This window comes from Talpa occidentalis, unplaced genomic scaffold, assembly GCF_014898055.3.
Source record: "Talpa occidentalis isolate TD23 unplaced genomic scaffold, MPIMG_talOcc4v2.1 talOcc4.8, whole genome shotgun sequence".
Taxonomy (NCBI): Eukaryota; Metazoa; Chordata; class Mammalia; order Eulipotyphla; family Talpidae; genus Talpa; species Talpa occidentalis.
The window spans coordinates 57,100,115-57,125,022 of record NW_023605194.1 but is presented as its reverse complement, the minus strand read 5'-3'; the positions used below and the strand labels follow the sequence as shown (position 1 = coordinate 57,125,022).

The 24,908-nt window shown below is 34.6% G+C and overlaps 1 protein-coding gene across 5 annotated transcripts in view; it reads right to left on the bottom strand.

Moving 5' to 3' along the window:
- PCDH15 (protocadherin related 15) overlaps positions 1 to 24,908 on the bottom strand; it is a 1,524,279-nt gene that overhangs the window by 548,057 nt on the left and 951,314 nt on the right. For all 5 annotated transcript variants that reach the window (XM_054690675.1, XM_054690674.1, XM_054690669.1 and 2 more), the window contains one exon: positions 14,857 to 14,922. In XM_054690675.1, the coding sequence (XP_054546650.1) occupies positions 14,857 to 14,922 (66 nt within the window). The remainder of the gene's footprint in view (positions 1 to 14,856; positions 14,923 to 24,908) is intronic.

Below are 24,908 nucleotides of genomic sequence, written 5' to 3'. Positions count from 1 at the left end.
CTCATGCATATATGAAGAAAAATATAAAGCTTTTCCTCATAAGAACATTTCAGGGTATTATTGAAAACATTTGTTTTATACTTTGTACTTGCAAAGTACTTTAATAACCTCACATTATTTGGGAATCTAATGTGCTTCTGAGGTAAGTGCCTTGCCTTTATATTTTGTAGATTTCAGTTTAAAAATTTAAGACATAATAACAAAAAAGCACCCTTATTTCTGTATAGAGTATAATATCTCCCACACTGTTCCCATATGTGTGTGTGTGTCCATGCAAACATACAGACAAATGTTATTAAGTGCATTTAATGTAATGCTTTTACATTTTTAATAAATCTATATTTTATGGTTACAACTTTGTCAAAGGATCATGGATTAGAAAAATGAGAAATTTTCAGTACTAATATTTATTACATGCTTTACATGTTTTATGAGACACACAATAAATTCTCATATATTTTTTTTCATGTACTCCTACAGCACAAAGTCCTATATAACATGAGGTAGTTATATAATTGTATAATTGTTCTCACTTTACATAAAAAATATTTTGAAGCACAAAAAGGAAAGTTAGTTTCTCAAGGAGGAAAGGAAGTGAAAGAGCCAAGATTTGAACCGGGACAATATGTCTCTAAAGTTTGGTGTATTAAACACTGCTTTCATATCCTAAAGTGCTACTTTGGAAACTAATGCTCATTTGGCCTGTGAAATTCACTTTCTCTCTCTGAAGTTCAGTTTTCTCAAAGAAAAACTTTGGTAGAAGTGCTGCAAACTATCAGATAATTACAACAGAGATATTCTGTCTGGATGGACAGTAGCAGTCTCAGTAGTGGGGTTAATGGTGCTAATAATAGTTTCTATTTTCTATACACCTACTGTTCATCCAGAGCAATATGGACATTAATTTCTCCTTTCCTCATTATAATTCTAAGACAAATATCTTATTTCTAATTTTAAAATTAGAAATATTAAGTATGAGAAAGTTTAATTAATTAATAGTGCTATTTATTTCAAGTAAAATTATCTATCTATCTATATTTATTTTTAAAGATTTACTTATTTGTGCATACAAGAACTGGGTTACAGGCTAAAGCTTTAGGGGTGAGAGGATTCACCAGAGAGACTGGGAACAGGATAGACAGAATGACTGAAATACACTGCTCAGGGGAGCAGCAGACGAAACAGGAGAGGTCTGCTGCGCCACGTGGGTTAGCTTCCTGGCCAGGAACCAAACTCTTGCTGCAGTGGCTGCTGATAGCTTCATAGTGTTGGGACTTAACTCCTTGTGTCACCAGGGAGGTCCTATCTATATATTTTTAATAGTCAAGTTTAACACAAGTTAATATCCTTTTCATGATTACTTGACTATTCAGGGTGTTTCACAATTCCATACAAATTTTAGCATTTATTTTTTTATACTTTTTTGATAAATTCTATGAGAATTTTGATAAGAATTACATTGTATTGATAGATGGCTTTGGTTATCATGGACATTTTAACAATATTAACTCTTACAATTCATGAACACAGAATGCCCTTCTCTTGTTCAATTACTTTCAGCAACATCTTGTGGTTTTCATTTTACAGATTTTACTTCAAGTTCTTGATTAACTTCATTCCTTCCATCTGAGAGGAAGGGCTGGTCATATCACCTGGAAACTTCTGTGTAACCCAATAGAAAGCAAACTGAGAGGTAGGCTGAGAGAGCCAATCATAGAGAGTAAAAAGCAAGTAGCACCATTTGGCCAGGAAATTTGGGGTCTGACTTAGCTTGAGTCAAGATCACAAAAAACTTCAGAGACTTTGGTGCACCCTTTCCCACTGTGCTCAGACAGGGATACTAATTCATAGTCCCACTCATTGGGAAATACATCCTTCAGTCCATCTGACAGAACATACCATGCCAGAACAGACAAGAAGCTGTGTCGCACATCAGACAGAACTTATTATAGTAGCACTTGAAAAGCAAGCACAGGCTGTGACATTCTCTGTCTGCAGATCAAAACCAGTGGCCTCACCTGAATAGGCTATTCTGTGCACAGCCTTGTCTGATTCATTTCCCAACACAAGCACTGTGGATCCTGGGTCCTGTCTTGTGTCCCACTAAGTGACACTAATTCATAGGTCTTCCATACTGCTGAACTTTGTACAGATCATTTAAAAGCCTGGTCAGAGGGGTCTCCCTGGTGGCGCTAGGGGTTGAGTCTCAGCACTATGAAGCCATAAGCAGCCATTGTATCACAAGTTCGGTCCCCGACCAGGGAGCTAACCCACATGGCACAGCAGACCTCTACTGTCTTGCCCGCTGCTCCCTTCCGCAGTGTATTTCAGTGCATCTGCCTGTTCTGCTCCCCATTCTGTCTTTGGTGAACCCTCTCACCCACCTCATCGCTGGCCTGCACCAGCAGTTTTATGCATAAATAAATCTTAAAAAAAAAAAAAAAAGAAACCTGGTCAGATAATCTAGGCAACTGCAAAGCCTACTTTTACAGCCTTATTTGGGCAGGAAGGTAAGCCAGAAATCCTATCCAGCTATTCGCAAGCAGTGGCATCACACACCATTCCCTTCTTCAGAGCTCAAAAGTTGCCTCACCCCAAAACACATGCTAATAGCAGGGCCCACCTGCCCAAGGACTTAGCAACAGACAGATCTAAAAACCCAGACTGAGCTGACTAGTGAACAACTATTTCTGTCAAAGTAAATCTGTAGAGTCTGGAAGATACCTCTTATTCAAATGCTCAAATACCAATGTAAAGAATCAAGAATCATGAAAAATCAGGTAAATATATCACCAAAGGTAACTAATAAAGCTCTAATAGCCAACGCTAAATAAATGGGATTCTATGAACTGTCAAATGTAATTCAGGATATTCCTCTTAAAGAAGTTTATTAAACTATAAGCAGACACAGACAGCTATATGAAATTAGGGAAAACAGCATGAATAAAATAAGGACTTCCCTCCAAAACTGAAACCATAAAATACCCAAATTATAAGACCAAACAGTAAATTAATAGAACTGAAGAATTCAATAGAGATCTCAAAAGTAGACTGGGTTATGCAAAAGAAAGAATTGACAACCTGTAAAACATGACATTCAAAATTATCTACTCAGAAAAGCAGAAAGGAAAATGAATAAAAGAGAGTGAAGAAAGCATATGACACTTATGGGAGACAGTGAGAAGGAACAATATTCATATTATGGCAATTCTGGAATTAGAAGATATAAAGAAAGATATAAAGTATTTTTGAAGAAATATGTGTCTGGGGCCTCCCTGGTGGCACAAAGGGCTAAGATGCAGCACTATGAAGCTGTCCACAACCACTGCAGCATGAGTTTGATCCCTGGCCAGGGAGCTACCCACATGGCACAGCAGACCTCTCCTGTCTTGCCCACTGCTCCCCTCAGCAATGTATTTCAGTTAGTCTGCCAGTTCTGTTCCCCATTCTGTCTCTGGTGAATCCTCTCACCCAAACACCTCTGGCCTGTAACCCGGTTCTTATATGCATAAATAAATAAATCTTTTTTAAAAAAGTGTAATTCCCCACCATTCAGTGGGATTTATACTAGGGTTGCCTAGTATAGTTGCCTAGTGTGGTTCAATATGTCAAAACAATCAATGTGATATATCACATTAATAGAATGAAAGAAAAATCACATGATCATTTCAATAGATGCAGAGGTAGCATTTGATAAAGTCGAGTATTTGTTCATGAAAGAAAATCCCCTTAAATACCTCAAAATAATAAAGATAATATGATTAACCCACAACTTACATCATACTCAATGTGAAATATTGAACACTTTTCCAGTAAGAATATTAACAAGACAAGTGTGCCCATTCTCAACACTTCAATTCAACATAATACAAGAATTTGAATTTGTTTGTTCCTCTGTCTGTAATACAAATTTCCTTGCTAAATGCATGATTCACATTGCCAATCTTAATTTTTTACAGGGTTATCCTCAAATGTAATCTCAGAAGAAAACTATTCCTTTAATAACATTGCCTTTCTACTTGCCCATCACTCCCTGCTCTTGCTCTGCTTTACTTTTTTCCTCCTGATAGGTCCTGCCTCTGCTTCCAGTGAAGAAGTGCCTTTGCCTTTTGTCTTCTTTGACTCACTCCTGGTACTTTGAAATAGGGACACTCACAAAATAGGGAGTTAATAAGTATAGCTTAAATACATGACTACTTAAATGTCTGAATACTTGAGCACTGACTGAACTAACAACAACTAACTGGTCATGTGTCAGAGGGTTTTTATAGTGGGGGAAGTGAAAATTATAAGTAGTTTCCTTCACTTCAGTTCTACTGCAGTCAATTTGTTGTAAAATAGAGTGCAGAATCTTGCGGGGAGGAAATTTGCCTAGTACACCTTGGCTAGTGGATATTTCCTTCACATTCAAAACCAGTCTCTCATGTGCACTCCCTCTCTCATGCTCAACCCTCTCGTGTATGCAAGTCTGAGAATTTGAAGCACTGTTGTTTAGATTTTCATATTTCAAATGCAAGCAAACTAAGGAGAATACCAGCAAAAACAATAGTAGGTAAGAGAAGATACTTCACTGCTCTTATAATGGAAACAGTCTTTCTGAGATTTCCTGAGTTAAGAAGGAAAGTGCAGGGCTAACCAATTAGCCCTTGAAACTTGAGAAAAAAGAATTACTATTTTGAAAATGCAGAGTCCAGAAATCAAAAATGAGGACTAATGTTGGAAAATAAATAAATAAAAAAGGCTTGCCTCTGGTAAACAGTCTGGGTATATTAAAAAGAAAGAATAATTTATATTAATAAATTAATAAAATTATTACTATATTAGCATATCTCCACAATCAGTTTAATAAATTCATTTGTACTTTAGCCAAGCTGAGAATACTTTGATGATGCATAGTTATGACAGTTTCACAAAACTTTTATTACTGAGTACAAATGAAAGATTATTTTCTATTTATTCTATAAATGAGTATACTATTTGCTTAAACTGTAACATTTGACATGAATGTAAAAATTAAATGTTAACTTTAGTACATCCTTCACAGTTTTATGAAGTAGCTATAGATAAAGGGATACCAAGTACTTTCATATTCATTAAATCCACATAACACACTTATAAACATACTTGATTGTATTATATTAGCAATGTCAATTAGAAATACACTGCACTTGCCATTTATTTAAAAAATTGTCTTGGGAGGTATTTTAAGTTCCAGAATATTTCAAATTACCCTGGAAGTGCTATTCTCATCCAGGGAACACTAAGAAACTTTATACTGCTGATTACCATGTTTTATTCAAAAGTAAGCATAGTGTTCCATTTTAGATTTCCTGTGTTCTAACATAAAAGAAAACTTGCAGCCCTAATTGACCTAGTGACATAGATCAATTATCTACCAACTGATAATTTGACAATAAGGAGCTGAAAAAATGACAGAATTATTCATATTAAAAGTAGATTTGGGAAAGAAAATTTTCGGTGGGCAACAAAATGATGGAATCTAAAATCTTCAGAAAATTTGCGTGCAGAAAAGTAAATATGAATAATTTTTAGGAAGGTTCTGAAATAAGACAAGTCCCAGAATCTTATTTCTACAACTAGTAGTTGAATTTTGGTGCTTCCTCCAAACACAGGTTCCTAAATAATTTCCACCAGGGATTCACTTCACAACTAATCCCAAAAAGTATGCAATCTAAACTGGGTTGGTAGGTTAAATGGATGAAGGGCATCAAAAGGTATAAATTCAGAATTATGAAATAAATAAGTTGATGGGGTAATGCAATAGAATATACACATGGTCGCTACAGTTACTATTGCTGTATTTCATATTTGAAAGATATTAAAAAAGTAGACAAAGTTTTATAACATCAGAAAAAAAATATGTATGGTGACACATGTTAAATAAACAACATAGAATCATGTTGTACACCAGAAAATAATATATTATGTCAAGTATACTTTGATAAAAAATAATGGAATATTTTTTAAAATATCTAACATCTATAATTTTGCTAATACAACCATATAAACTATTTAAAAATTATACAATCTATATATGAAATAATGCTTTTTGTTTAGTGTGTGTTTAAAATAAATTCAAATTCAAATTAGAATTTGAATTTTATATTCTTAATTTCTATATATTCTTAAACATATAGAAATTCCTACACGTCTAAATAAAAAAATTGAAGGCTCTGTTGGACATGGCAACCAGTAGATAGAACTAATCGACCTTCCCTCTTTGTACTTTACAGGCCCTTTTCTATTACCCAACACAGCCCAAGTCCCATGCTCAACAATCTATGCAATTTAAGTCAATACCTAAGTGATTCAACTGCAGTCATTTGCTGAATCACTTATAATGTAGAAACTTACAGAGAAATGGTTCATTATTACATCATCATTTGAGAGTGTGAGTGTGTGTGTGTGTGTGTGTGTGTGTGACAGTTTTATAATTCAGGTTCATTACTATTAGACATAAGATTAAAATGAAGAATTTAAACAAAAGAAAAATATAGTTAGAATAGATTTTGTTCATCTTGAAAATTTTGTTCATTTCCGTAGAAACCATAAGGAGTTACCTTATGCAGCTATCTTTTCTTCATGATCAATACAATTTACATTCTGAAATTCAGTCTACAAAGGTCATTAACTTTTAATCAACTGTTTTTGTTGCTATAAGTTGCCTTTACTTGCTTATGTTTGTCACATTTGTTTTCCATATTCCTCCTCTGCCTTGCTTTAAGATCACTGCATTAATTTCATAAATTTCACTGTATTCTGGCTATCATGTCAGCAAATTAGTAAATTTAAATCATAATTGGATTAAAATGTATGGAATATATTTTAAAATATATTAAATAGCAATAAAAATTTCTATAACTTCATTAGATAAGTAACAACCTACCCCATTAATGCTGAGAAACATTTCTAATTACTCATCATTCCACAGTTATATATTTAGAAGATTTGCAACTGTTAACCTTTTAGAAAATATTCTTTGGCACAAATGAAAAGAAACAGAATGCACCACTGCATATGTAACTTCACCACTAATAAACAGAGCCGAATTGCTTTCTATTGTGACTGTTGTCTTACAGTCACAATAGTAAGGTCAAACTATGTGAGAGTTTGCTAATAATGATCTTTTTTTTTTTTTAACATCAACTAAGGTCTATCTAATAATGGCAAATGTATTTCTTATCAGTGTGCACACCTCTCTCTGGAAATAACTTAGAACGATTTGGTGATCTGGTAAAAGAAAGCTATGGAATGATAAAGATGTTTGCAATCATCATTTTTGCACTACACAATATTCACAAATAATCTAGGAGGACTATTAATGTCTTATTAAAATGTTTTGACAATTAAGAGTCAAGGGAGGATGTTATAAAATTACAGAATGAAATAAAAATATTATTTCCTCTTCTTCTAGAGAAACAAAAGTGCCTGATGAGCTAAAGATTATTTGCTTGACATGTGATGATCTTTTTTTTTTTTTTTTTCTGTGGGACCCTCGCCGGTGGCTAGGGAACGAACCAGCGCTGCAGAGACTGCCGGCAGCCTCACCGCCCAGCACTCAACCACTGCGCCACCAGGGGAGGCCCGACATGTGATGATCTTAAATAACTCCACACAAAATACTAGTCTTGCCTTAGTCGTGGGTGTGGTGTGGTAGCATGGACCTTAAGAGGTAGGATCCTGTATTCCTGAATCATATACAGTGTTGTAAACTAATGTTACCTTCATAAAATTATAAAATATTAGTCTTATTTTAATATTTTGTAAACTTTAACAATCATTCATTAATTTACCTTAATCATTATAGAATTTCAATAGTTGTTAAGAGTTGATTTCCAATGTGTATAGTTTTCTACATAAAAACATATTTCCCGTGATTTGCTTTAAATGTTTCCTTTCTTCCACACATTTCAGGCATATGATTCTGGGAATTGATAGCAAAAATTATCAAAGAAAGGGGCAAACACTGCCTGCTATATCATTAAGACAAGGGTGTAGAAACGAAGGTATCTACAGAAAGCAATTCTTTGAAACCAAACACTTAGAAGTATCCCTCCCTATGGCATATGTACCAGATCCTCCCACTACCTTTTGTTTCTGTGAGTAAAGCTCTATATAATTTTTCAAAACCTGAATATCTAAGAAAGTATTTATAATTCTTATTTTAGTAAATATGTAAATTATGTAGAATAAATTCTATTATATTCCTATTAGAAACAACCAAATGGCCACTTATGACAGAGAGAGTGGGAGAAAGAAGAGGAGGAGAGAGGGAGGTATGGAAGGAGTGGGGAGAGGGAGAAAGGGAAAGAGGATTAATATTAAATTAAATCTAGGGTCATCCTAGTTAAATCTATGTCCTATTTTTTGCAGTTTTAAAGAATCATGGCTCATGGCCAGACCCAGATAAGAATTTTAATCTTTAATAACATTTCTCTCAAAGATTTACATGAGCCAATGACTCTGTCTATAACAGCTATGAAGAAAACATTTTATATATTCCTAGTATTCTCAGCTTCTCGGGAGATCCTTTACTCCATTAGAACACTCATGCAGGATGCCTGAACTTGCCATATTGTTCCTCAGTTCTTTCTCTTCGAAATATCTTGTGCAGTTTCATATCTGGGCTTCTAGGCATCTTCTAATTTGAGCTATTTTATACTCTATGCTTCTTCTACTCTGACTATTCTTGGTAAACTATCTATCAATTTAGAATTTGCTCTCTTTAGAGCTAAAAAAGGAGAATGAAAATAAATAGGTAGGGCCTCCTTGGTGGCCAGGGGTTTAGACTCAGTGCTATCATCACCATAGACTGAGTTTGATCCCCAGCCGGGGAGCTAACCCACATGATCCAGCAGACCGCTCCTGCCTTGCCAGCTGCTCCCTTCAGAAGTGTGTTTCAGTAGAACAGCCTGTTCTGCTCCCCATTCTATCTCTGGGGAATCCTCTCACTCCCTGTACCTCTGGCCTACATGCCAGTTCTATGCAAAAAAACAAAACACAAAACACAAAAAAAAACAAAACAGAAGTAGGCAGAAAGGGGAGGATTCTAAACACTTGAATGTAAATGGATGTTTTACATTACATTTGGAATTTCCATAAAGATAAGTTATTTATTTAACATTGTTCTGTCCATGAGGCCAAGAACACCATTTAGGACCCATCGGAGGTTTAGCAAGCAGTGTTTGGCTAACTCTTTTCTGTAAGTTTAAGGGATATGTCATTGGCACATATAAGGCAAGAAAAACATCAACAGCAAATTTTAATGTCCTATTCTTCCAACCTAGTGATTTTGGATGCTAGAGAACAATTTCTAAATGTCTCCAATACCATAATTGCTTTAAATGAAGAACCAACATTGACATCCATTCCCTTCTTAGTTGCATGCCTTGCCTAGAGAAACTCCAGGGAAGGAGTGAATGAGTGAATGAAGTATTCTTTGTTATACTTTTATACATTCCTGGATGCAAGTGTGGGATTGTAATCTTCAACCTGGTTCACACGCTGGCTTCAGGATGCTCTCTGATAATGAATGGAAAATATTTTCATTAAATCAGCTTTGACAACCATTCTTGGCAGTTGCTTTTCCATATAGAGACACTCAGCAGCATCATTTATTTCTCAAATTTGCTGAGCACTCATGATCATTTTTTTTTTTTTATTTTAAATCAATGAAGAGCTTTAGTATGGACTTTGGTTCTCTCTCATAGGTAGTGACACCCTTTCACCTCGGAATCTGTTCATTTTTGTATAATCTAACTATGAGTTTAAATCATACCCTTGTCCCTTTGACTCAACACTGTATTTATCCAGTTTCTGAGAATTAGACTAAACTAGCAGCTCAAAAATCTGTTTGTATGCCTTTCATAATTGTTAAACAACCAACGCTTTGATTTGGCTGACACTCAGCAGCAGACTTTAAATAGATCCAGCGTAACTGCTCCTGGATCTCTTTCTAGTAAAGATGCAATGATATAAGCAACTCTTGAGTTCAGTGAAGATAGACATATTTCCAAAGGGTTTTAACACTATTTCTTAAATCTTCTAGGTTTAAAATAAGATTGAAAGGGAAATATTGGGATATTGAGATTTCCCATATGCCATCAGCCCCTAGTTACATCAACATCACTCATCACTCACCAGAATTATTACCTTTTTTTTTTTTAACTAAGAATGAACCTAAAGGGCCTCCCTAGTGGCAAAAAGGGGTTAAGTACTGCACTATGAAGCAATCCGCAACCACTGCAGCATGAGTGCAACCACTGCAGCACGAGTTCGATCCCCGGCCGGCCAGGGAGAAACCCATATGGCACTGCAGACCTCTCCTGTCTCGCCTGGCTCGCCTGCTGCTCCCCTCAGCAGTGTGTTTCAGCCTTCTCTGCTCCATACTCTATCTCTGGTGGATCCTCTCACCCCTGCATCCCTGGCCTGTGCCCCAGCTCTTGTATGCATAAACAAATAAATCTTCTAAAAAAATGAACCTACATTGGCATATCATAATCACCAAGTGTCTATAATTTACTTTAAGGTTCACCTTTCATGTTGTTCATTCTATGGGTGAGAGCAAATATATCATAAAATGTATTGTTCATTGTAATATCATACAGAGAAATTTTATTGCCCTAACAATCCTCTATGTTTTGCCTGTTCACCACCTCCTCCACTCTTAGCAAGTACTGATCTTTCTATTGTTTTCATATCTTTGCCTTTTCCAGAATGTCCTCTAGGTGAGATTATACAGCATGAGTCTTTCAGATTGACTTCTTTCACTTAATAAGCATTTCAGATTCCTATATATCTTTATCATTGCTCCATGATTCTTTTCTTTTGAGCATTGAATAATATTCTATTGTTTAGATGTACCACAGTTTATTTATCCATTTGGTTACTGCAGGACACTTTGGTGCTTCCAGAGTTTGGCAATTATGAGTAAAGCTGCTATGCACATATGCAAGTTATGTGGACATGAGTTTTCCAGAAATAAATTTTAGACATTTTCATGTTATTGTACAAGATATGTTATGTCTATTCCTCTGCATACCTTCTAACCTAAAAATATGCTTGCACATTAAACATGTTGTTCAGAGTAGCTTAAGAGCTCTCTGAAGGTCAGAAGCCAGTGTGTCTCCTCATGTGGCCTCTGTGTTCTTAAAAACAGTTTTAATTTTCTGGTAGTTGTGATAAAAATGAACCCCTGGATCAGACTGAGGGTGATATAATGACTCTTATCAATGTGCTCCTAAGGATAATAGCCAAGAAAAAGAAGAATCCAATAGGATCCATAGTGAGATGGAAGTTTATGAATCACTACCTGCTAATTTTTCAATTATTCAGACATATACAGTGCCAATGCATTTAGTATGCATTCTCAAAAATAGGAAATATTTCCATCTCAAAAAGTATAAAACTCTGGCAAGATGCATACATGTGACAAATATGGATATTCTATAAATGTACATACATAAGAATATTAAGTAAAAATTTTAAAAACAAATCTGAGCTATTTATTTAAGTGAAAATTCTTTTTTTTTAATATTTATTATTTATTTGTTTGTTTGTTTGTTTATATAAGCACTGGGTACAGTCAGAAGCGTGGGAGGGTGAGAGATTCACCAGAGCCAGAGAGGGGAGCAGAGCAAGCAGACTGACAGAACACACTGCTGAGAGAAGTAGCAGGAAGCAGGAGAGGTCTGCGCGCCATGTGTGACCCTCGCCCAGAGGCCGGGGATCAAACCGGCACAGCTTCACAACCCAGCACTCAACCGCTGCGCGACCAGGAAGGCCCAATCTGAGCTATTTAAAAGCTGTTCTAGGTATTTACCCAAAGGACACAGAAACATCAATTCCAAAGAGCACCTGCACCCCTATGTTTATAGCAGCACTGTTTACAATAGCTAAGCTATGGAAACAACTCAAATGCCCAAAATAGATGACTGGATCAAGAAGATGTGGTACATATACACCATGGAATATTACTCAGCATTCAAAAAAGATAAACACATGCAATTTGCAGCAACATGGATGGCGCTGGAAGGGATCATGCTCAGCGAAATAAGCCAGAAAGAAAAAGAAAAATACTGGATGATCTCACTCATAGCAGGAATCTAGAAAACTTAAATAAGGGACCAGGAAAATGAATAACTATAAGAAAGTGAAAATCAAAATCAGCAAACAACTATGAGCCAGAGACACTCTATGGGGGGTGGGGGGTGGGGAGGGGAGGGATTGGGGTCAAAATAAGGGGGTTGCAATTGTATGGGGAATATAAAAATAAAATTTATTTTAAAAAATAAAATAAAATAAAATCTGAAAAAAAAATAAAAGCTATTCTTAGTAGAGTATGCCTTTAGCATTAGAGATTGTTTAGCAGTAGGTATCAATGAAGTCAACCAAAGATAAGTTGACACACAATAGTTTATCTTATTAAAGGACTTGCTATACCTTACATTTAAGAAGGCCCAGAATATTTTATTAAATTAGAGCTTATTATTCTAGTAAAATAGTATACCCATATGTATTACCACCAATTAAAATATTTGGGAAAAGAGAAATTAACTGAATTTAAAAGCAGAATTAAAATGAGTTTCATTATTGGGAAGATTTTTGGATTGCCTGAAGAAATATGAACAACATTTTTATGGATTGTTTTCTTTAGACATTTTGACAAGGATGATTACACACTACATTATAATATCTGGCAGAGTTTCATTTGATTACCATATTTTTAGAATTTTAATGTAAAAGAAAGATGTGAAAAATTTAGTCTCTAGATTGATATTTATACTCCTTGTGATAATACTCAAATAACTTTGGCAGCATTCTGAGTAGCTGACAGTTTTTATAAAATATGCCAATTAAAGAGCACAACATTATTATACTGTATCATGTCACATTCTTCTAAAACAGAAATATTGAACTTTCACCACATGCCACCATACAACATTGCTATGGCAACATCTATGTAGAGTCCCTTAGCTCCTTGAAAAAAGGAATCTAATCAGTAAGGGGGGGGGATAAGAGGATAAAATACTATTATTACTGTGGTTATAATTATCTGGTTGGCAAAATGAGCTCTATATAGAGTCATAAGTTAAAACAAAATGATTTAGTAAAACTAAATGGTTTAGTTTAGCTCAATTTATATTCAAAGGAATTTGTGAACAAAATGATAATAACTTGGTCTTCTGTCATGGTCTCCCCACCATCACCCTTTGTCTAAAAAGACAAACTGCTTTCATTATAGAACATTTATAAAATATAGATTTGTTCATAGAAAAACAGATAACCATAATTGTACATATGAGACAGATTTTTGGGGTGATTGTATTTATAATATAAGATTTTCTCCTCTCTGATAACACAAGATGCAGGATTACTAAATACTCAACTTTTTGTGATTGTCTGAGTGTTGCTAGTATTAGTATATAAGATCACATTTCTTTAAACAGAGGCTAGCAATGTCACGGGTATTTTAGATTGATTTCCTAAATATATACAAGATAAATGTTTATTACAACTTTTCAAAGGAGTAAAATGAGTATTTCTAATGCATATCAAAGAATCTGTGATTAAGTGAATCAATGTAGGTATTATATATTATAGAATTCAAAATATATGGAGAGTGAATTACAGAAAAAAAACCATCATTCTCTATCAAACCACTTGATATAATTTCTCTTTAAAAAATAAATATGGAAAACTATTTAGAATAGACAGAAAGTGCAAATTAAACAAATCCAGTGAAAGGTTCTCTCCAGAATTAGCACATTCTAACACTTAGAATAGTTTAAAATAGAAACCAAGTCTTAAGAGATTATTATTTAACTGTGTTTTCAGAGAATAGAAACTTTAATTATTCACACATTACAGTTTAGAGAGTAGGAGGTTATAGCTGAAGAAAAAAATAATTTTAATTATTTGTGTTTTGATACATAAAATTATCTTTTGAAGAACTTGACATGAATTAGCTATTATTTATTAATTATTGCATGCAACCTGAGTGAGAATTCAGATTCTGCTCAGATCTTTGATCAGGTTCTCTCTGCACAAGCCCAAAGCTTCCCCATTAACTATTCTGAAATTACCATGTCTACTAGGCTATGAATCTTAATCCTTTTCAGATCCAAGCCACTCTAATTTAGCAGTGTAAGGCTAATTATGTGCTCCACTTTTTTTTTTTTAAAGGAATGTAATGTGTTTCAGTTAGATGATAAGATGAGTATATGTATGATACTGTTCTCTACATATTAGAAAAGAGAAATTTCAGACCATATCTGAATGCATTCTTGGACTGCTCCTGAATCACATAATTCTTCACAATCAAGACCAATTTTTTTTTTTTTTTAAGATTTATTTATTTATTTATACAAGTACTGGCTACAGTCAGAAGCGCGGGAGGGTGAGATAATTCACCAGAGCCAGAGCGGGGAGCAGAACAGGCAGAAGGACCGAAGTACTCTGCTGAAGGGAGCAGCGGGCCGCAGGAGAGGTCCGAGCGCCATGTGGGACTCTAGCCCGGCTGCCCGGATGGAACTGGCGCTGCAGAGGCTGCGGGCAGCTTCGCAACCCAGCGCTCAACCGCTGCGCCACCAGGGAGGCCCAAGACCAAATTTTTTTTTTTTTTGTAATGGAAAAGACCTTTCATAATGAAATCCAAGTAAAGCATTCTAGGCAATGGTGTAATTTAAATCCACACATGGAAGACACAAAAAGGGAACTATTTTTTAATTTGTATCTAAGCTTTCATGTAGTATGTCCACATGTCACAAATCTAGGATAGAAATTAGAAGAAACTCCTCTTAGAAGAGTAATTTGTAAATTATAAAACTGACTCACCATTCCGACTTTCTTCATCAATAGCAACTATGGTAGCTGGTGGTCCTCCCCTAGCTAGTTTGCAATCTGAAAAATGAAAACAACCAAAGGTAAGAAGTAGCAGCTGCAGAGACACACATACTTAGATCAAACTCATTAGGCAGATGTAGAAAAATGAAAAATCATCCAATTAAATTAATGTTCAGGATTATTTTAACATTTATTTTTATTTAAAAAAAATTCTTAAGAACCACATAAATTCCTCACCACATCATAACAGAGTCACTTTGTATACCACAAATCTATTGAAATCTTACTGAAGAATCACCAGTAGAGACCACTGGAAAGCAGAAGACCTTCAGGGTAGAGATAATGGGATGGTAATTTAACTCAAAGAAATAACATAAAGGAATGATTAACAAGGATAAATTGTAATTAAAGCTACATAACAGAAACAAACATAATTGGACTTTAATTGTGATAAAGGGTCTAATTAAAGAGAGTGAATAGAATTTTAATAATGTTTTAAAGAGAATGAAACAAAGACAGACAAGCAATGCTCATGAGGTTGTTTGGGATTTATTTTTGTCATCTTACCCTCATATTGCCAGTCTGGAGTCAAAGTATAGAGTCATCAATGGAAGCAGATCAGAAAAAATGAAAGAAAGAAAGGAAGAAAGAATATATGTATATATTTAGTGAGGATTTAAAGATAAGAATAACATTATACATTAATAGTTATATCACAATGATTTATGGAAAGGAACTATATAAATCATTATACCAGGTCTTCTAATCTAATATTAACACGTGAATTTGATAATGATAAATGTCATTAACATCTTCAAAGTTATCATTGATAGATTTGAAAATAACATAAACCACATTCATGTTTCCTATGGAAAGGTAAATACAAATTATTAATGAACAGTCCATTATTCTATGTTGAAGAAATCCTTAAAAACAGTGCCTGTCAATCAGTAGTGATGACTAATTCATTATTTCAAACACTGCTAATATCCTGCCAAGTATCATGATAATGAACATATAAATAGTATTGTGAGCTATTATATCCATGGTGATTAAAACATGAAAGTTTCGCCTGCCTTTGACAAGAATTATTGTCTATTATAAAGTATATACATTCTCAAATGAAACTTAAAATTTCAGAGCTCTACAATTATGCTCTCTTCATCGTTGACAATATTCAGTTTCAAGTCACATTTTTAGATTTATAATAACTCATGCTCATTACTCTGACCTTTGACAGAGCACAGTCCCTCACTATTTGCACCCCTATACTTATGATTTCCTTACTTATCTGCCAGAAACTTCATTGTCATCCTATTCATTAAACAAGAATTATTTTCATGCACATATTCAAATGGTACTTCTCCACACAAAACACTTACATGTTTCTTTGGAGTTAAAAAAAAAAAAAAAAAAAAAAAAAACTGGATACTACGTAAATTTTTTCATGATATAGTCTTAACATTTTTAACTTATAAGAAAGCTCAATGTTCTTCAGTCACATCCGATTCCTTAAATTTCCTTAATTGTATTTTCATGCAACTTTTTTTTTCTTAATATAGATTCATTTCTCTCTTTGCCTGGAAAATCTCTGCTTCTCTTAGGAGAACTAGATATTTCACCTATTCTATGAAAATGCCCATACCACAGGTCATAATATATTTTTCACCTAATATTTTGTTCATCTAGTATTTTCTTCCTTTATACATCCAAAATTATTCATTTAGTATGACAAAATTCTGAATAAATTGCTGTGCATTAAGCATGGGGGGAAATTAACACTCCATTTCTTCAAGGAACTTGGGTGTAGAGGGTTGAAGATAAGATATAAGAAGACAACCACACAGGTGTATACAATGTGGTACACACACAGCCAATTCTTTAATAAATTCACAATCAACACAAATATTAAAAGAAAAAAAAGACAACATAGGGAGTGGAAACAGGATAAGAAAAGGGCAGAGGCAATTTGTGAAGGAGACAATAAAGAAAACCTAAGAAAACCGAATCAGGTCGTACAAGAATCAATTCTTCGATTACCAGACATTTCTCTCTCTCTCTCTTCCCTACATAGATAGATGGATATATACAGGTATACATATGCATGTATACTATCATGGCTAAAGAGATGCAGAGCGCAAGAAAAACTGCCATATATTTTTGTTTGAATATTAGTAAAGGAATAGATATTTAATCGATAACTATTTTTTTATGGTCGGGTATTAAGGAGGAAGGAAAAAGAAGAGGACATTTGAGCATACATATTAAATATTTCAATACTTTTCCCAAGTTGGTTACTATCAAATTTATGGATAACTTTTTTATAAAGTTAAATCAAATATAACTCTCTGTAGCCTAATACCACCTAACTCTCTTACCCTTTCATTTGTCATTTTTCTTTACCCTTAACAAATCAAAATAATGTTTGCTATATCATATGCTAAAATGCCCATATGCTTCTTCTTCCTCTGGTTAACTTCTATTTCTCTTTCAAGAATTTATCAAAACGCTTTGTTGTTAGTGTTAAATTAAATGCCTCTTTGACATCTTGCAATAAACACTATAGTCCATTGAATGAGTTACCTCACTGGAAAAAAAAAAAAATAGTGTATGCTTCTTATAAGAACTATTTCAGATCAAGTCTGTGTTATACTTATCTTAGTATTTGCAAACCATTCTGGAATTTGTCAGGGAAATATGTTGGATTTTTCTGAAATATGGTCAACCCAGCTGTAATCGTCCGTTGAACATCCCTGCCTGAGAGTTCCTCAGAAGTCTCTATTCTCACTGTGCCCTCACCATTCTGAGAGTAGAAGCTCAGTCACATTTACTCACAGCTGGACTAATTTGATGACTTACACACTTAGGGAGCAGGGAAACTTCCCTCACCCTATCTGGGTTCTTTTAAGGGTAGCTGGACTAAGAAATAAAAGTCATGCAGATTATTAGGAGGAAAATTTTAAAAATAATAATACATGAATGTATGTATGGAGAATTTAATAACAGCAAATACTAAAGAATAATGGAATATACCAATGATATTTACTCTGTGTTGTGGACCTGCTTTCTCAAGGAGAGAGAGGGTGATGCTTCAAATGATAAACAAGAAGGAGTAAAGATAGGATTTTTAAATAGAACGAAGATGTTCTTTGGGGACTCCTTGGTGTTGCAAGTGTTAAGAGGCAACCTATGGGGCCTCCCCGGTGGCGCAGCGGTTGAGCGCTGGGTTGCGAAGCTGCCTGCAGCCTCTGCAGCCGGTTCGATCCCCGGCTGCTCCCCGGCCACCAGAGGAGGGTCCCACATGGCGCGCAGACCTCTCCTGCAGCAGTGTACTTCGGTCCTTCTGCCTGCTCTGCTCCCCGCTCTGGCTCTGGTGAATTCTCTCACCCTCCCACGCTTCTGACTGTACCCAGTGCATGTATCAAACAAACAAACAATAAATAAATAAATAAATAAGACATGCCTCTAGAAAATTAAAAAAAAAAAAAAAAAAGAGGCAACCTATGAAGCTATCTGCAGCCACTGCAGCGCAAGTTCGATTCCCAGCCAGCCACAGAGCAACCCACATGGCGCAGCAGACTCGCCTGCTGCTCCCCTCAGCATGCACTTTGTTCAATCTTCCTGTTCTGTCCCCCACTCTGTCTCTAGTGAATCCTCTCACCCCCTGTGCCTCTGGCCTGTAGCCCAGCTCTTGTATTCATAAATAAATAAATCTTGAAAAAAAAAAAAGAAAGAAGATGTTCTTTGATAGTATTGCACCTAGGTAACAATCCCTACAATATATTCTTGTAGGTTCTAATAGTGGGAGGAGTAGTGATTGCTTCTTCCATTAGGAAAAGGGTAAAAGAGTAGAGTCATAACTTCTTCATCAGTCAGAGAAGGGCCAAAGACTCAGATGAGGACAAAAACTTCTCAGTCTCCAAGGCTTTCATAGCTCTCATTTCAAAACAATCTGCATTCTTTAAGTGATGGCAATAAAGGTCCTGAGACTCACAGAAAATTGGTTGACTTCTGGTTCCAATATCTCAGTGACAAGAGGCCCACTATGGGCACGAATGAAAAAAGCTTATCTGATTCTTTTTAAGGATACTGACCCCATACCGCCAAGTTTTATTCTTCCAGTATGTTCCAAATCATCCCATTAAGATATCTTCATATCTAGCAAATACTGTATTTAATTTTAACCAAATCAAAAAAGAAATTTAAAAAAAATGAAGTTTCATAACTTTTATCAAGACAGATTACTTAGACACATAAAACTAATCTATTAATATTCTCAGTAACCTAATGTTGTTTGGGAGTGATGATTTTTCAAAAAATTGTAATTCATTTTGAAATGCTCAAAAGTATTTTAAAACCATGATTATATTCATAATTGTTTTGAAAAAGGTAATTTTCGATGTAAATGCCAAGGATGCATTGCATATGCAAAATATCCAAATGCAGATCAAAGCAAAGACTCGAAAGCAATTTGGGGCCTGGCTGATCCTGTACTCTATGGTGTATGGATAATCTGTCTGCCACAGGAGAGACAGGTTAGCTGATGATGGCTGAAACTTGGAAGTGGACTTCCTTAATCTATTTAATTTCACCCTTGACTGTCCTGGTTCAATCATAAACTCATTGTTTTTCATGCCTCAAATTTCTAACTTCTCAGGCCCCTACCTGAATCTCATATCCAATTTGTAAAGTACAGGATATGAATACAAATACCTGAAAGAACAATGTGATTTCTTTCTGCAAATGAATGATTTTAAGGGTATCAAACCTATGATATGCTGTTATTGTAGTCTGAACTTAAATGCATTTTACTGACTGTTGACACAAAGTCAATAATTCATAAGTGTCCAAAATACACTCATTCCTTACTAGGAAAAGCCAGGGATACCTTAACCTATTCTTAAACTTCTTTGTAAGGTCAAGCAATGTGTTTTTTTTAAACAATTCAAATTTATTTTTTTTCATATGGTTACATGTCAATTACCATCAGTGTGTTAATGACTTGTATATTGTATTCCCTGCCTAGACCTGTGCTTTGATTCTGGGTTCTACCACACAGACAACATCAGCACTTCCTACTTATAAGGAGCTTTAAATGTAGCACCCCAAATCTGAATTCTATTTGTGCCCCCCAGTTGATACCTGACCTCATCTATTGATAGTATGCATCATTTCAGTGAAACGGACACTTTCTCATCAAATTGAATAAATGAGAAACGAGGGGTTATCAGTTAGATTACCTGTCTTTTTCATGTCCAAACTTTATTAGTTTTTGTATTTAAACATAAATTTCTTAAATATAATTCATAGTGTGTGAATTAGAAGTTGTTTGTTTGTTTGTTTGTTTGTTTTCATCCATTGATTATGATAGGTTTTCCTTACTTGGCTAAACTCCCAACAAGCAACTATGATTACATCTGTGTAATTCTTGGCCCAAAATGTAATGTCACTATTGACATCAGGAGAAGCAGTATGGTCCTGTGGTTATGGGCATGATCTCAGGAGAGAAACTGTTTAGGATAACAAACTAGCCACATTTTTAGGATCTATGAAAGTTGTTTAAATTCTCTGTAGTGCAATTGCCTTTCTGTAAAACAGAAGTTGTTTTACAGAATAGTTTCTAAAATATAGAAGTACTTTATGAGTTATTATTAGGTTAAATTCTACTTTAGCCAAATATTAATTTGTAATATATTAAAATTTGTATAAATCTACATTTTAAGAGCACAGTGTTTACATATTTTTAATTATTGAAGTAGCAGTTTCTTAGATTTTTCAACAGTCAAAGGAATGTTATAATTTATTAGCAGATCAAAATAGGCTTGGGATAATTTAGCATTTTTGAAGTATTTTTTGCCACATTGGCTTGGAATAATCACTCAATACATTTAATTATATGGCCACAGATTGCTAAGAATATATTGGGATGGCTGAATCATGTAAAATGACTCTCAAAATTTCAAAAACTATGAGAGATTTTTACAACTGAAATTAAAATGAAAACCCTGTTTTGAGGACATAGATTGTGATCTCCTTTTAAATGCTCTTTGCAAGATTTGCTTTCCTTGAATCTCCAATCTTCCTAGATAATCATTTTCTTGGTGTTACCTTATTTTACCATGTTATAATATTTTTGTTTATATTTTATGGTTGAAATGTAAAAGAGATGGAAAATTTTTCAGGTTTGTGTCATGGCAAAATTATTCAAGATACACTTTACATAAAATAGTTAAAGAGAACATTAATGTTTCTGAATACTAATTTGTTATTTTATTTTCTGTTTATTCTTGATGAGACAACTCTAAGGAATTTCTCTATCATGATTTTTACTAAGATAGTCAACAAGTTCAAAACATAAAAGCTACAGCATCAGACATCACTGTCTGAAAATCGTATACTTCAGAGATTCTTGATAAGGTTTTGTTTATAGTCTGCCTATTTAAATCAAATGTTTTGCTAATAACTAATTATAAGTACCAAAATTGTCAAAAAAAAAACCAAACTGTTGATTTATTTATAAGAACAAAATTAAGAACTTACTTATTGAGATATGAACATATAATGTGTAAGTTTAAAGGATTCAATGAGATAATTAGATACATGCATATATTGTGAAGTTATTACCAAAAATAAGGTTACTGAATATTTCCATGTTTGCATATAATTCTCATCTGTGTATTTGTGGAAACTGCATTTAAGATCTCTCTCACTACAATAATGTCTTATAAATTTTAGTGTACAGGGCCTCCCCAGTGGCAGAGTGGTTGAGTGCTGGGCTGTGAAGCTGCCTGCAGCCTTTGCAGCACCAGTTCAATCCCTGGCCAGCTGGCAAGAGTCCCACATGGCACACAGACCTCTCCTGCCACACCTGCTGCTCCCCTCAGCAGTGTATTTCATCAGTCTGCCTATTGTGCTCCCTGCTCTGGCTCTGGTGAATTCTCTTACCCTCCCATGCTTCTGACTGTGCCCAGTGCTTGTATAAATAAATAAATAATTAAATAAATAATTAAATAAATAAATAAATAAATCTTTAAAAAAAAATAGTGTACAGATTTTTCACCTACTTCACTAAATACATTCCAAAGCATTTTATTACTTTTGAAGCAGTTGTTAATTAGATTGATTTCTTTATTTTGTTTTCAGATGGTTTGTGGTCAGTGTAAGAAATACAATCTATATTTGTATGTTCATTTTGTCTTGTGAAACTTTACTTAAATTACATGTTAATCAAAATTGTTTTGGTGGAATACTTAACATTTTCTTAACTCTGATCATATAATCTGCAAACATAGTTTGTTTTACTTCTTCCTCTCTGCTCTACGTCTTTTTTTTTTCCTTGTTTACTGGTTCTGGATAGGTCTGCCTGTACTATGCTGAATGGTAGTGGTGAGAATGGGCACTCCTGTCTTGCTCCTAAGTTTAGGAAGAAAACCTTTCAAATTTGTTGAGTATGATGTTATGTTCTATGACAGAGAAAGGTTATATATTCAAATATATAAATATAATGGGAAATTTAGTAAAATATTTCCATTGCCTTAATTTCCTATTTACTAATTGTAAGGATAGAGTGAAGTCTGAGGTTCTATCATGAAAGGTGAAAATTAGAATGGAATAGATAGGGGGCTAAGGTGAGAAACATGGAAGAAGAAAAACCAAAAATATTACCAAATATCTCCCCCAAACACCAGTGTCTACTTTTTACATATATCTCATCTTGTTTTCACACAGCTTTTGTAGACACAATTGCACCTAGTTTCATAATATGCATAGCCATTCCAGAAGTAAGCTGAAAATAGAACCACAAGCTCCTAATGAACTTGTGTTCTTTTCATTCCTTCACAACTGTGAAGTGTCAGAGGGTAATGTTTGCATGTCAACTATTTTTTAAATGATACTTTATCATTAAACAGATAATTACTTTCTGCATCATAAACCTTGCAGAGTGATATCAAAGCCAAAGCAGGTTATAATATGATCTGACATACTTTGGCACAGAAAAAAAAAAAAAAAAAAAACTTTTGTTCGCAAGTTGGGCAGATTGAAACATGCATAGCACAAATTAATTCTTTCAAGAAAAGTGAACTAGAATTACATTCTTGAGCATAGGCATGAGAATAAAGTCATATTATTTATGAACTTAATGGTGGGGTTCTTGGAGATTTTCATTGGTGTTCTCTAAAATTGAAACAATAAAGCACTGAGAACAAGTATTTTACAGTCCTTGCTATACAGATGTTTTTGACAGTTTGCTATCTAACATGTACAACAAATGAGGAAGAAAGTTTTATGTCCTGCAGAGTTACCATCTATAGGTTCATTTGCAGACAATCCTCTAGACAGATGCCTGTGGCTTTGAAAATATGCTAGTAGTTAAGAAACTTCCAAGTAGTAAGACGCCATATTTTACGTTTTTGTATTTGCTTATTCCACACTTTCTGCAAACAGTGAACCCCCCCCACACACACAATTCTATAGTTATAACTTGTCCCCCTACAGTTTTCAAGTTATATTTTACTACCAGTCTTCAATTATCAATAGTATATGTTTAATGGAATACACACACAGATTCCTATGTTATCTTCAAAAAGTGAGCAACAATACAAATATTAAGGACCTCGCTGGTGGTGCAAGGTTTAGACGCAGCACTATGAAGCAACCCGAAGCCACTGCAGCATGACTTAGATCCCCAGCCAGGGAGCTACCCACATGGCTCAGCAGACCTCTCCTGTATCATCCACTGCTCCCCTAAGCAGTATATTTCAGTAGATCTGCCTGTTCTGTTCCCCACTCTGTCTCTGGTGAATCCTCTCACCCCCCACACCTCTGGCTTGTAGCCCAGTTCTTGTATGCATAAAATAAATAAATCTTTAAAAAACAATACAAATATTAAAAATGTCTTCAGTAGTGCTGCTACATTAAGAGAATTGTACTATATTTTTTTTTTTTTGATTAGCTTACTCGAATATGTGATAGAATTATTCTGTTACATTTTTTTCCCCTACAAACTTTGGTATTTTTTTTATTTATTGTTTTTTTTTTTAAGATTTATTTATTTATTTATACAAGCACTGGGTACAGTCAGAAGTGGGTGAGAGAATTCGCCAGAGCCAGAGTGGGGAACAGAACAGGCAGACTGACAAAGAAATACATTGCTGAGGGGAGCAGCGGGCGCGGCAGGAAAGGTCTGTCGCTCCATGTGGGACCCTCACCGGTGGCTGGGGATCAAACCAGCACTGCAGAGGCTTCAGGCAGCTTCACAGCCCAGGGCTCAACTGCTGCGCCACCAGGGGAGGCCCCTTTGGTATTTTTTTAAACATGTGAAGGTCTTTTTTATTTATTTATGAAAGTTCAATGATCATAGACAGAATGAAGAATCAGCAAATGAGATAAATAGAAACCTCTATATCCAGAGGGTTATACACTGAATCTCACGAATTTGACAATTACAGAAAGTTCTAGACCTCCATTCAGAATCAAACATAATTTTCTTTTTCAAACATTTATAACAATTATTTCCTAATCCAAAACTGATGGTAAAATAGTTATATAAATAGGGAATATGTCAGGCAAAAGAACTCAAACTCGTGAAGCATGTGTTTGAAGTAATGCTCTCTTTTACTGAAATAGCTGTTTTATGGCATACCACACTAATTAAAAGCTATGTTAATGTCCTTAACTCATCAACACAATATTTAATTTGTGTAAACTCTTTAAATAATGGGAAAATTTATAAGATTTACTTTCACAGGCCTTATAATAAAAACAAGTACTAATTAGAATAAAGAGATGTTTATTCTACCAAATTGTCAAAAAATGTTATTTAAATAACTATAGAATTTGGAGAGTAAGAAATTAAAGGTTACTAACTAATTTTGTTGGAACTATCAATTGTGGGTTTTTTTAAAGATTCATTTATTTATTTATATAAGAACTGGGGTACAGGCCAGATTCACGGGAGGGTGAGAGGATTCACCAGAGACAGAGCGGGGAACAGAATAGGCAGACTGATGAAATACACTGCTGAGGGGAGCAGCGGGCAAGAC